The sequence below is a fragment of the Lineus longissimus genome, chromosome 4, assembly GCF_910592395.1.
Source record: "Lineus longissimus chromosome 4, tnLinLong1.2, whole genome shotgun sequence".
NCBI lineage: Eukaryota > Metazoa > Nemertea > Pilidiophora > Heteronemertea > Lineidae > Lineus > Lineus longissimus.
In genome coordinates, this window is record NC_088311.1 from 22,414,660 (window position 1) to 22,429,038 (window position 14,379).

At 40.3% G+C, this 14,379-nt stretch overlaps 1 protein-coding gene across 7 annotated transcripts in view; it reads right to left on the reverse strand.

Moving 5' to 3' along the window:
- Nucleotides 1–14,379, reverse strand: part of LOC135486167 (transcription factor AP-2-epsilon-like) — a 200,619-nt gene that overhangs the window by 21,869 nt on the left and 164,371 nt on the right. For 6 of the 7 annotated variants that reach the window (XM_064768755.1, XM_064768756.1, XM_064768754.1 and 3 more), the window contains one exon: nucleotides 3,252–3,471. In XM_064768755.1, the coding sequence (XP_064624825.1) occupies nucleotides 3,252–3,471 (220 nt within the window). The remainder of the gene's footprint in view (nucleotides 1–3,251; nucleotides 3,472–14,379) is intronic. The other variant, XM_064768753.1, reaches the window with a different exon arrangement.

Below are 14,379 nucleotides of genomic sequence, written 5' to 3' on the forward strand. Positions count from 1 at the left end.
CAGTTTTTCCGTTTGGCAATCTGCTTCGCAAATGGTGCGCAATCGAACTTTTCGGCAGAGTTTCTCTTCCATGAGAAACAGGCGCGGGTAAAGACGAAACAGGGCCGTGTGTGGTTTGGTACCATAAAGAAGAGAGAGCATGAAGCTAACATAAAGCTGGCAATCTTCCCGAAAAATATTCATTAGTTTGTGGCTAATTTCTTCCAGTGTCCTTGGGAAGGTTAACCGAGGACTCAATGGTCCGTTAGACATCATAATTCATGCATTAGGGAGGGGTTGGGGCGGAATGCAACATTTTGTATCCGCTCTGCATTCACATACGCTAATTTGCATCTTGCCTCTGGGGGTAGACCGTTCTGTAAATTTAGTGCTCCGGTGAATTTTTGAGTTCTTTAATTTGCAATTTAGCAAACCAGGTCAAATATTCAGTTAAGGTCAATTTAAGAAACAGCCGAGTCTGTATCCACCGCAAGGCACCCACCCGCATTCCGTTAGATTAATTGCAATCAACAAGCTTATGAATTAATGAACAGGGACATATACCCTTAATACCACCCTCTGAAACCATGACCCAAAATGTTTATAACTTCACACAAATAAACTAGGCCATCGATTTTTATTTATAAAACAAGAAGAGAAAATGCCATGCAAAACATATGTTGCAGTTATTTGGTGTGGAAAATTAAAGGATTCGAAAACTTCTTTCTTGAAAACTCCACCCTTTTCAGACCTGACCCCAATTTCCTTTTCTACAATAAAAGAATCTGGGTGATCCAGCTTGAGGTACCAAATCCCTTTCTATGGACCTTTTTCTTGATATCCTAAAGAAAACGACCCTCAATACTCATTACTTTCGCCCTGTGACTCCATTGTCCCCCTGCCCATCTCATTACCCCCAAACACCAAACCCCAAGAGATTATAACCCATAAACTCACTTTCAACAACAGGGGAAGAAGGAAAAAGAAGGGAGGACAATCTCAAGTGCCAGCATTGTGATTACTAGTGGTATTGGTCAAGGTTGTGAGACCTTAATTCTATGACTTGGCGCTCTTGTTATCGTTGCTGGCACCTCTCATGCCATGGTCTAGCACCTCTCACATTTGAGATCTTGATTGGGTTTTTTTTTCAAGGCAATCGAAAGTCTGGGGACTTAATATGCGCTGGCAATCTAAAGGGAAGTGCGAATCATTTATGAACCAATCGTTCTTCCATAAACAAGGCATTTAGTGGACAGTGGGGGTTCGGGTTTGTTGATCACAGAGATGTCCAGACTCAAATTGAAGTCCCGAGTGTAAAAACATGTTACGAAAGATCCCTACATGTAATTATGGAATCATTTGGCCAAATTAGCACCCATAAGTATAAAAGATTTCAAAGCATCGACGTTCTTTTTTTCTGTGAGCCAGAGTCTATTCATGTGTTATCAAGTAAAGAAGAAATAACGCTCTTGTGGTGAGGGATGGGGTCCATATTGCTACCGTAAGAGAATATGAAAGATTGTGGGAAAAGGGATAAAAGTCTCATCAACCTAAAAATGGATAGAGCAAATTCATGATATCTCAAAACAGGAATGTCTGTTGTGTGCCGTCTATCTTGTTTTGGCATTCTTTGAACAGGTGAGATAGTATCTACGAGATCAGGAGAAAGAATTCGCATTCATTTCGATCAAAGAGCTACGCCAGTCAGGGGTGACGTCGTGACCACCCCAGCGACGGCCTTATCTGACAAGCACTCGTCCCATTCCCATCACCAAAACTGTTGAAAAAGCTTAAAGAACTACACCGGTCTTTCAAGGGGGTTTCAAAGGCTATAACACCTAATGACACCAATATCATAGAAGAAGGGTCTGCAGATAAAGGGCCGAAGAGTCTTAAAGTAGAAGATTAAGACCCGACTGTTTGTGACATCTCCTTGAAGGGAAGATTTCCCTTTTGAAAGTTGGTGAAATCGGCGCATCAGTATGTCGGCATTGTTTGTTTGGTTGTACGGTTACAATGGCTATCGTCTGCTTCTTCGCCGTATCGTCTGCTCATCATTCCCGTGGGATATGCTGCAGCAATCTGAGCAGGAAGCTGAGATCAGTCGTAGATTGTTGTCGACCACGCCCAAGAAGTCTTTTTAGTAACATTCATTCACTATTCGCCACCTTACTGGATGACTTCTCTATTGTTGCTCCCTTTGAAAAGGTATGTCAAACGACAGATCGGAATCTTCAACAGGCGTCGATTTCCATTTAATATCTACTTCATTTCTGTTTCATTTCTTCCTGTTTCTTATTTTGCAGAGGTCCTCCTGAAAGTTCCTTATAATGACTAACCGTACAGAGAAAGTTTGGCATGTGCCCATCTCGTAGCAGAGTTTATATCTTACACCTTTCGACAAAAGCGTGTCATCGTGCACATCCGATATTTAAATGTTAAACGGCCATGAAAAAAACATGAGTTCACATTCCCTCGTCTTAACCATGTATGCAATGGTAATACTGCTTTGAAGTTAGGGCAAGAATTCGATCAACGATTTTTCGACTAACTACCAAATCAATGTATGGATTATTAAGTATCCGTGGCAAAAAATGAGATAATTGTCGGAGAGAATTCTTGGTTTATGATCTAGATACCAGCATGAAGAGGCGTAATTGCAGAGTATTCGAGTATTTTTTAAATAAGTGCAAAATTTGTTCACGTGATTTAACCATAATGGGCTTTAGCTAAATAATCGACAACAATATATACACATGTACATGTACTCAGATCAATCACACCAATGCTTGTCCACATGCAACATTTGACCTGATGTAAACGTCGGCCGAAGCTTCGCGATGTCAGGTAAACTTACATTACACCAGTATTGAAATCATACGTTCATAGTACCCAGCTACGAAGGGTTCTGAAACTACGTCGTAAGTCGAAGGCAACTCATAAATTCTTGCCTACAAAGCAATCATACGCCTGAAAACATACCATGATGACGACTGATACATATTGTGGTTGCATCAAACACACATTTTGATGACATCGACTGATTCTGTGATGCGAATGTTTAAAATTTTATAATGAAGCAACTGTTAACATCGTCTTAAGTCTCTTATTTTCATCAAAAGAGGACGAAGAAGATATCAGAATGACATCGAGAAAACTTTAATGACATCATGACACATTATGATGACGTAAGCGTTTTTCGTTTGATATCGGCGCCATTTTGAGTTGTCTTCGACTGGTTCCACAAATTTGAAATTTAAAAATGAACTTACCTTCGAAGGACGCCCCCTAGGAGTGAGGCATTGAGGCATTCTGGTGGTGACAACCGCCTCTGTACCTCTGCTACCGTGACTTTGTATTTGGAAGTGGAGCTTAGAAGAGATAAGCGACCGGGAACTGAACAAAACACATCTGTCGGTGACGACACACCTGAGATTACTAAATCTTTGTTGTCATTTTTAGGCCGAATGCCAGCTGAAACATAGACAAAGCCTGATCAGAAGGGAAATGAACTTTCCCTTTATACTGAAAGAAATACTGTCCTGGTGAGGTGGTTAGGGAGGGAGGGAGGGAGAGAGAGAGAGAGAGGGAGAGAGAGAGAGAGAGGAAGAGCGGGATGCTAGGGGGAGAGAGGAAGCTAAGGAGGCAGGGAGTAGTTAGTAATATCACAACATCCAGCATGCAGTCATCTCTAAGAATAAGGAACACTGAAAATAAGGGAAATTTGGTGTTACGGGAAGGATGGGAAGGTGACACGCTGTAAACACCACACAATACAAGTACTAATCCTACCAATGATGCTGAATGCATCATCATTCACGATTTCTCCAGGAGGTATGGCAGCTCATTAGTAATTGTATGAACGGTGGTTGAAAGAGAATGTGTGGGTTAAAAACAAAAAGTAACGGGGAAATAGTGATACGCTTCAACAAAACGTTTCTTTAGGATGCAAAGAGAAGTGACAACTTTCAGAGTGAATTTCAGGAGTTTTCCGGGAAACTTCGAATTGCTGAACAACCATACTTGTTTGTTTAATCTCTGCGGACTCGATTTAACTAGGCTGTACTTTGTGATAAGCTCCGATTCATTTTTTTGTGCAAACGTACATGTACACAACTCACAAATTGAATCAAAAGATAGATTCACTAAAGCGAGCCACGCCCGGCAATTATATCTGACTAAGGCGGCGACTCCTTCGAAAAGTTCAACGAAGCAATTTTTTATATGAAGATGAACAACGATCAAAATTTAAAAAAAATGCATTCAATTGATTGTTTATTTCATACTACATAGATCTGTTTGTCAAAAGTCTACAACGAATCCTCGGGCGACTGATTCAGACAATGGAATGACGTCACAGCAATTTGAAATGTTATTCTGCCGCGCTAAAAATAGTTCTCGGACTATTTTTGACCAAGGCCATGTTTTTTCGAACCGACCAGAGCGCAGAAATAAAGTGGATATGAATCATAAGTAAGAATAAATACTTTAATAGAATATTTTATGAAAAATTAAAAAAATTTTCCCATAATTTCAATCATTTTTTATCAGATGTTTTACTTATAATACTAGTAAGCTTACTTGTATTACAATGATATAAAGAAACCATTTCTATGAATAGTCTTTAACCGATCCCCCACCGCCTTCTGTGAGTTGTCAAAGAGGTGAATTGTGAGCGGAAATACTTTGATCACCAGCAACTAAATATCAAAAGTCGTGATATTGACTCGAACGATAGGAAATAAGAAAATAAAATTGAACCGGTAAGTTGATATTGACCAAGTGTAAGTTGTAAGGATTTCGATCCGTCATTCTTGACATTACAAGTTGAACTCATGGCGGGCAATTTCCTTAAACAAAATGATGGTCACATTTTGGAGGAAGTCAAGGTCGACCTATCCTACCATCGATTTATCTGTTGACAAGAAAAGAGGTATATCTCGTATTTTCATGTATCCTACATCAGCCCTGTGCCAACCAATGGATGAATGATGTCCACTAGTGAATCATTGACCACAGAGAACAATTACCACAATATGTCATTCTGTTACATCAACTTCTTCAACCATCAAATTGTTTCTAAGCAAGAAGCATCACAGCCAAATCGCACCTGACAACTGGCGGCGCATCTTCATCAGGCATCCGCGGACAAATCAACCTGCGCAGATGACCGCATTATGGACGACCACGTCGGCCGTGAAATTATCTAATAAACTAGGTAGTTTCAATATGCGACGGCCATCTGATGTTGGCTGCTGGCCTGTGAGATAACATCGGATTCTGATGTTCAGGGGTGAGGGTGCAAGATCAAAGATTTGGTTCTAAAGTGCTCGGAGCTCGGAAGGAAACACAGCGACTCCATAAGGCAGCCATTCACGTAGTAGTGATTACTACAATATCATGTACATGTATATTTCAAACTTCGCGAGGTTTTCGTATGAGTGAAGATACTGTTATCGCGAAAGTTGGCAGGTCTTCCCATCGCGAACTAGATACCACAGTAATTTGCGCATATTGTTACAGATTCGATGACCAGATTCGAACAGTTGACCTTGGAGAAGAAGTGGCTGGGGTTCGTTGTCATCTTGGCCTACTCCAAGCCCCCAAAAACTCCATGATGCAACCTTGATCGAGGTGTTGAACAGCATCCATCAGCTACAGCAAATATGAGCTCTCACAAGCCTGATCCCCAAAATATTTCTCTGACAGATAAAGCTACAACTAACATCACTTTGATACATTCCGTGCTAGCCTCATGTCCATCCCGCTCTCCAACCCACTCACGGGTTCCTATTGTGTAATCCCCCCATTAAAACCGTTCACACATCTTATTGGCTCGCGCATATCATGACACACCGCAGCCGCATAAAGGTCCGGGGTCAATCTTTCCCGACAAGACACATTGAAAATCAATCTCGCGCTTTGTGTACATATTGACCACAATCCATAAGATTTGCCACATGAGAATATATGGATTCCTTTATGAGGATGCAGCACAAACTGAGCAGCGAGGGTCAGACTTCAAACGGTAAACGGTCAAAGGTGTAACCCGACCTTGCGTGGTTTCGCCCAATGATGCTCAAAGAATGTGTGCAAAGGAGGAAGGTGTGGACAATATTTCATTTCGTTGGCGACAAAAGTTATGATGCATGGATAGTCTCTATATCTAGCTGGTCTACTCTTGAAGCCACCAATGACATTACAACGAGTTTAGAGATCAGTTCGGTTCTAATGTCGATTTCCTGCTTCTAAAAATGATCAATAGTCGAGAAGCCGAAATGGTACCTTTGGCGACGCAGAAAGTCACCCGGGTTCAAAACCGACCAAGTTCAAGCATGGTCTGTGAATCTACGATAACCAGATAAGCAAGATCGAGTCAGGACAGCTTTAAATGAGATGCTAAAACTTTTCATAAAATATCCACCAATATTTTAATATTTTAATTCACTACAGCATCATTACTGTTGCATCAGAAAATCAATAGATGGTGGACGACTTCAGAAATGACTCTACGGGTGTTGGATGCCATATGATTTATAAGAAAATGATATTTCAAAGTGTCAGAAAATTTTTCCTCCAAATATCATTTTAAAGCCGCGTCTCTCATAAATCGAATTTAACAACTCGTTACCAGGTTACGAACTTCGGTAGCAGAAGACACCGTCACCTGCTGATGGTGAAATCGATGAAGGGAATAATCTTCCGCAGTGTCTATAATGCACTCTGTATATAAGTATACGTGTACGAGGTGTTTCAGAATACATTTGTCACTTTTGATTTTTTTATATCGCCAATTTTAGACGACAATACGACCAACGTATAAGTTTTAGTAGTATCCTGCATTCGAAACATTATAAAGAAACTTTGTCCTGAGAAATGTTGCATAGCCCGAACCTATACGTGACTGTAGCGAAGAGTGGATGACCAGACAATTGCATGCGCGTGATATTTCTTCCTATCGTAATGTCACTGTATTTTGTTAACGTCACAAACAACCATCATGTGTCCAGTTTCAAATACCATAAGCCAGTAACTATTATCAGAACAAAACTCTGTTGAAAGTCAGGTGGTACATTTCGGTACAATTGAAGTTGGTATTTTGTAATAGATAAATCAAATGTGTATAATATTCTTGAAACACCAAATAGCAGTACATAGAGAATTATGATATAGTCAACCATGCATGAAGACAACTTTATTGATTTGGATGAAAAATATCGACATTTGAAAAATGTTGTCACCTTAGTAACATTTTATTGACGAACTGATGCGATTATATATATTTTTGAAAATTGTAGGGTAAGTTTATTATGAAATGTCATTTTGTTATGATGGTGCTATGATATATATTTTTGCATTAAAATCTGTTTATTTCCAGGCACGTGCGGATCTGGGATCATATTAGAAGTATATCAACGAGAGTTATTGCATTATGAGTACAAAAGTGTATCAGTGGTATAGGCGTAGGCCTACCTGCGACATCCAATTTGAGGAAACCTGTCATCGTACGGAAACGAGAGACCCTTCCGAATTCCGTATAAAATGGCACAAAACACTTGTTCTGAAACACCAGAATTTATAACCGGCTTTCCTCTCAGCCATCTGATAGGCTATCTGGTGAATGACGTCACGATTTAAGTCGAGTTTTTACTGTTTCCGAAGCATCTAAATTTAACTTCCATGATTGATACAAAGAGTGGCAGAGACACTCAAATGGTATGAGCAATATTGTTCTAGACCTGATTAGATTTGACAAAATGCATGCAATTCGTTCACTGTGAATTAAAGATTAAAACAAAATACACATATATCGTTTGAAAGCAAAACTTTTGAACAATACAAATATTTGGTTGCTTTCACCGTCGTGTGGGAAATAAATGGCCTCTTTCATAAAATGTTAGAGTAGAAGATGTATCTTTACTGCAAGTAGGCGTTCGTGACAATGAAATGTTTGGTATTATTTTCAGAGAAAGCGGAACACTTCAATTACTGTATATTTGTATTGTTTTTAAATGATACGTTTTGACATCGCGGCATTGCTAACAACAAAGCCCTAAGATAAACTAATGGATGTTCAACACGCTTGCAGCTACCATTGAGCTGATGAAAACAAAGGCTCATAGTTCAGTTTGAAAGGCACATTATTCGCGACAAAAATATTTATGTGTGATAAACCTGCTTTTGACATCGTATTGGAAATGGGTCGATATGATATTGGTAAATTGGCGAAAATCATTCGCAGCCTTTCCAGCTATTTTCTGCTGACTTCACGTCATGGTTTTGAAGAATTGGTTCTGATTTGATCATCACGCCAGAAGTATTCAGAACTCATCAGAAATCATGTGTAATCTGGATTTGAATATGTGATTGGAGTGCACTTGGCGTTGATTTTCTCTTGCTGAATATATTATCGCGGCGCTGCACATATTTTAACGCCGGGTGATCATTCCATTAGTTTGGTTGTTCGCGGCAGGAAATTGCCCTCATGGATGGCAGACCAGGGTCGTGTGAATGTGGCCGAGTTAGGGCAAATACTGGTCAAATAAGTGCTTTATTGGGCCGGAAAAATATGCATAAGAAGTCGAGGACATTTTCGATATAGCTTTAATCCGCCCATCTCTTTTAGAAACCACAGCATGTGTGAGGAGTAGCACATTTTAGAATAAACCACGGGGATTTTTTGATTGGAAACAATTCATTCATATTCATGAAAATGGAAATAAGGCGTGTTTTTCTACAATGATATTTCATCCAACAAAAATATCGTGACCTTCCACATTTAACAACTAGGTGATTTAATGTTATTCATAAATATTCCAGGGAACACCTCTATAAGTTCCAAAAACCTTTGTAAATACACCTTATCTTATTATCAATGGATGCCCTTATTTAATCTATTTCACATGGTATTTGATTTTCACGCCAGATTACATTTCAATCTTTCAAATATTGATCCATAGTTCGAATTTATAGTCCGGAAATATAGGGGGCGTGAAACGGAAGTGACGTAGATAGGCTCCCTATCCGGAGTGTCTCAGTGTCATGATGAGACATCGAAGATACATTTCGTTAGTGTTTTTGGGAGATCATTAGAGCAAAACACCCATCATGGTGAATTCTTGGCTGAAGCCTCCCTCTACTAACTCTGAGCACTGATATCGTAAAAGTAAAACAAATGCATGTACACTGTACATGTACCCAGAAAAAGAATATTTTGCAACACAATGGCCTAATTTTCAGTTTAATTTCGTCATCATATTCGCCTTGTTAATTCGGCCAGGATCATAGGGTTGCCCCGTGCAATATCGAGGTTTCCTCCCCTCCCAATATTAAGGTATTCCCTTTGATTTCATCCAGTCAATTAGGGCACATTAGCAATGATTAGGGTTTGTCTGAAAATAAGAGACTGATGTCTTTGCTTCGGTATGGTTATTACAGTAATTTTGTAAAGACCAGAGGAGAGAACCAGCAATGATTGCTCGTGGACAGGGCACTGGGATGTCGCCTCGGGCACTGGAATGTGCTGCTAGCATGCTGCAGGAATGACCTGGACACTCACGATTTAATATCGGGAAGATTTGCAAAGTAGACATTAACTCTTTTTTACTTGCCTAAAATGACATATTCCAAACCTGAGTTTCCAAAACTACAACTGTGAGGCATTCGCTTCAATACAGAATGTAGGCATCTTCTTTTACGCACAGAATGTCACTCAGATGATAAAAAGCATAGGTATCACAAATGGCTCAGATCGGATTCACGCGCTCTCCGCTATGTACAGACTGAGATGCATGCATGCATGCACCCCATCTCAGTGTGTACGGTTCAGTGCCTCGTGTCATCTCTTCTTATCATCGGGAATGAAGATATCATTTTCAAGCAATGACATCTCCCAATCACGCTGTAAGACACTGATATCAACTGATGACAGGCGGAAGGATTGTTTACAAATAACACCTTTTTGAGTTGTAAACGAATTCACTAAAGCTTTCAACAAAACTATAGAAATGAAAAATCCGGAATTTTTTTGACATGATGGTGTCGGAAATTATCAGTGAGAGGTCTTTATATCATAGGAATGACGAATTTCTTCAGTATAGTACATGTACTAGCAATATTCACAGCTTACCATGGGGATGTTCTCCCGTGTCACAGTTTAGTCGTCAGAAATGGAATCGGGGAAAGAAATTCCTGAGCTAAACATGATATTTTTGCACGAGAATGTTCTGCAGATAATTACTGCTCAAAATGACACTCTCCCTCCTCCCCTTTATGACCCACTCCAATACGAATATTATCAGGGGCGAGTTTTTCATAGAAAATTGGTACGAATTCGACCGGATTATGATATGATTTCCTGTCATAATCTTCCTCTTACTCTCCACAGAACCCTATCAGCTTATTATTTTCTTGTTTTTACCAAATGCGGGCAAGCAGTAACCGTATACTCTTCCACAAAGGATAAGTGAAAACTGATACGCTCCCTTTGATGTTTGCCGCGTTAAATTTGCCTATTATACCTGATGTCAACCTGCAGTTGTGCGTTTCTCCTGCAGTTATTTCAATCAGGGGATACCTCAGTAGAAATAAGAGGCTGCCCCACCCACCAATCCCTAAGGGACCACTGGAACGAAGACGACAACAGACACCAAGGAAATACACATGAACCGTGAGAAAAATCGAGTGAGAACACCACTCAAGGAGAATAATCAGACACTTTCGAAATTGAATGAAATTGAACGAAAAAAAATCGAATTCGTTCGGGAAAATCAAAGGTTTTGGAAAGTGTCGCGCTGTGTTGGAAAGCGTCTTTAGCAGCAAGTCATTTCTGTCTTTGTTCCCTATCTAGTCCCAGAGGTCTGTGTCTTTGTCCAAAGCGAGTCTCAGAAGAAGATGTTAATTATGCGAAATCTGCTGTTCCAGCCTCCACTTATACGTGGTACAAGATTTCACCATTGTGATTCCCCGTCATTCTTTGTTTTGCATATCTTTGAACTATATTTAAATGCCGCTAATTTTCTATACCGGTCCGGCGCCTACCTGGGTTCGGTTAAGGAAGTACAGGGAAATCTCCTCGATAATTGTCGCGTCAGTGGCCGGCAGGCTCTCTCGCTCATTATCAAAAATAGCGTCCAAATCCCCTGCTACATCTACCCCGGAGGCGGAACTCCATTTGAGTAGTACGGAGGCAGATGTCGGGATCTCCGCGCCAAGGAAGAAACCAATATTTATAACGTTACGTCACGACAAAATGAAATTTCCCAAATCCGTAATTTCATTACTGGAGAACTTAATAAGAAGGGGTCCTGATTAAGAAATTCTCACTTTCACTGGAGCTGTTTCTTGGTCTTTAATCTTGTTATTGTCGTTCCACGGCTTGTCCGTAAATTCTATCTCACATTATCGGATTGTGTTTCTGCCTTATTAGCATATATCATCGTCTGGCCGCGTTTTCCGTGTTCCCCAGTGGCCGTGTTAATTTGTGCACTTTGGTTCACCTGTCCTGGTTATTATAACCTCAACCGGGCTTAAACAATCTATGTGACGCTAATTATCCACTGGGCGACTGGTCGGAGCGTCAGGGGGCAGAGTGGACGCTCACGAGATCACGAGAGATCACGGGAATCGACCATGACACCGATGCGTTGATCTGTTTAAGGCCATTGTTTAACCATTGTTGACAACCAGGGGCTATCAATTTGGACAAGGATACAAACTAACCACCTCAGTAGATGATTAGCTATCATTTCTACAACATGCTGCTTCCCACCTCAGATTGGTTCACGTGGGAGGTAAAACAAAACGACGAGAGAAGATAACCTTCCATCTCAATTTTGATGGAATTATACCCCCTCCTTAATCTCGAGACCGGCCTGCGTCATAGAAAAGGTCATTAGATCAAAAAAAATGTCATTCAAACTCTACAAAATGTGGAAGTGTTCTTATAAAAGCATTGTGTATATTTTGAAGATGACATCCATACCGGGGATACAGACGTCGAGGATGCCAATTAAAATCAGCAGTTGTCTGAATAAGTTCACAGGTAAAGTCCATAAAGGTGACACAGTTAAGGGACATTTAGGCCCTAAGTATCAAGCTGACGACAACATTAGCCATTTGAACATTTATAAGGCAATATAAGGCAGATAAAACTAAGGAAAACAACTGCGCCCATCACGACGGCGGTCCCAAGTTAACCAAAGGTGTAAATGGAAAATCAGTTTCAGATGAATCAGAACGACAATATCGTGGACTATGCACACTGGCAACTACTTTGTATTGGTCAAGTTGAGATGAAAAATCGTGTTCAGATTTATCACATTTTCCGAGTTAAGGTGAGTTTGATTGAGCTAAATATGTCTCAACCCAAACCATTTTATCAGATTATTATTCCCCGACATAAAAACGCCTTGTTCCGTCTCTTGGGGAATGCTAACTTGCTCTCCAAGCTGCAGTCACAGGTTTCGGTCCCCCGTGGATAAAAATGTCAGATTCTGGATCAGGTTTCACAGGATTTGCTTCGTTACTGTCTGATTCGATATCTGGCTGTTTTTGCTGAAGACGAATGCAAATTGAACTATCCTCATCTTAGTGTGGAAAGAAAGAGTCAATCGTTCATTTCAAAATATAAAGCTTGACATTTACTGGCGAAAGGTTATGTATGCTATTTGTTTGTTATAATCTAATGCATTCTATCCAACAGGACAATATGATGACGTCACACTATGACAACCAATCAGACAGATGCTGTTTGTTCTTGCTGTATTTTAGGACGAAAACAATGACAGAGAACCAGGTACGGTTAACACAGTGTGCAAGATTAACTGCACTTTAGTGAATGGAAGACGATGTGGGGAGTTTTATCACAAAGAAGGGTGATTGTACTTTTTGCATCTACAAGTTCACAGTGATGTTCTTTTATTCTATCAGTCTAGATCTACTCGTAATCTGAATCAGTTAGATTCGAAACAAGTGCTGGCACTTGAAAAGTGTTATCAACTGAAAGATATCATCAGGAGAGCAGGCAGGTCACAGCCCGGAATGACTTTTTGATAACAGACAATTGGTATATTCAAGTCCAGAATGTAACCAGTATGCAAACAATGCTCTAAACTAATCCATCATTAATGTTTTACCCTAATGACATGGGGTCATTAGTAGTTTATTAACGACCTGTCAAGGAGGCTTCCGAGCGTCCCGATTGGGGTGACACTGTCATAAGATGTCACCGAAGATACGCTGAAATGGACATGTGTCGCTTCACATTTTTCTGTTCATCTTTTTATTCTTTGTCTTAAGGTATTCTGTGCATCTAGGAAATATCCATCAAGTTATTGTATCTTTTTGACACCCCTATCTACAGCGGATGCAGTCATGCACACGCGACGTCACGACCCGCATCAATAATGATTGGTCAAGAGCCCCCGGCCATTTTATTCACACCAAATTATCTGTCGAAGAGACCAGGAGGTATTTCTTTAAATAAATGATTATGCACGTTACGGGCCTTATCATATATGCATAGTTTGTTAACATGAATAATCGTTGTTTTGGAAATCTTGCAGATGGGCTAGGTGACGAAAGAAATGATAAGAAAATATATCAAACGGTATAGAGCGCCGGATATGGCATAACACAACTGAACTCGTCCATTACTCGAGAGTATTTCGACTCGGATATTTCAATCTACGTCACAGAAACTGAGGGAAACGTGACCGACTCCTGTGATGTTACCGTGCAGCGTCATCAAAACAGGTGACACTGCCTCATTAATTTCGTCCTTCGTTTTCTGATAAATTCTCAGACAAGGATTGTTGTTGGTCTAAAATGACCTTGCTCTTCTTTAGGAAGATAGCATGAGGGTGACAGGAAGCAGTCGTAACGTCCGGTATTAGTCCGAGGGCGTAGCTATGTCCGACTATTGAGGGTCAAGATGAACAAGATGGACAAGATGGCGCTGAAGTAGTGTACGCAAAGACTAATCATCATTCCATCCAACTCAGGGATCCCTTTTCAAGGACATCATAGTCTAGAGCACAGAGCTAATAAAACTACAAGAGGTGTAACATTGTCCGATTCTTTAGAGGTTGAAGATGGATAGTGAAATATTCAAGTTTTAAAAGTACATAAACAGATCCCAAACCTTTACCCTTTCAAGGACATCAGTTGTTCTTTAGCACCGAGCTAATAAAACGACCTCCCATGTGCACATTGTCAGCATTATTGATGGTCAACTCCCGATCAGAGGGGTTTTTGACAGACAATGGTGTCATCATATCGAAACATTTCAAGGCCATCAATTGTTGAATAACAAAAGGTGACTGCCGAGTATTTCATTAATCAGTTTCAGAGGCTGAAATGATTTGTGTCTTAGATAAAATAGACACAGTTTGTAGGGGC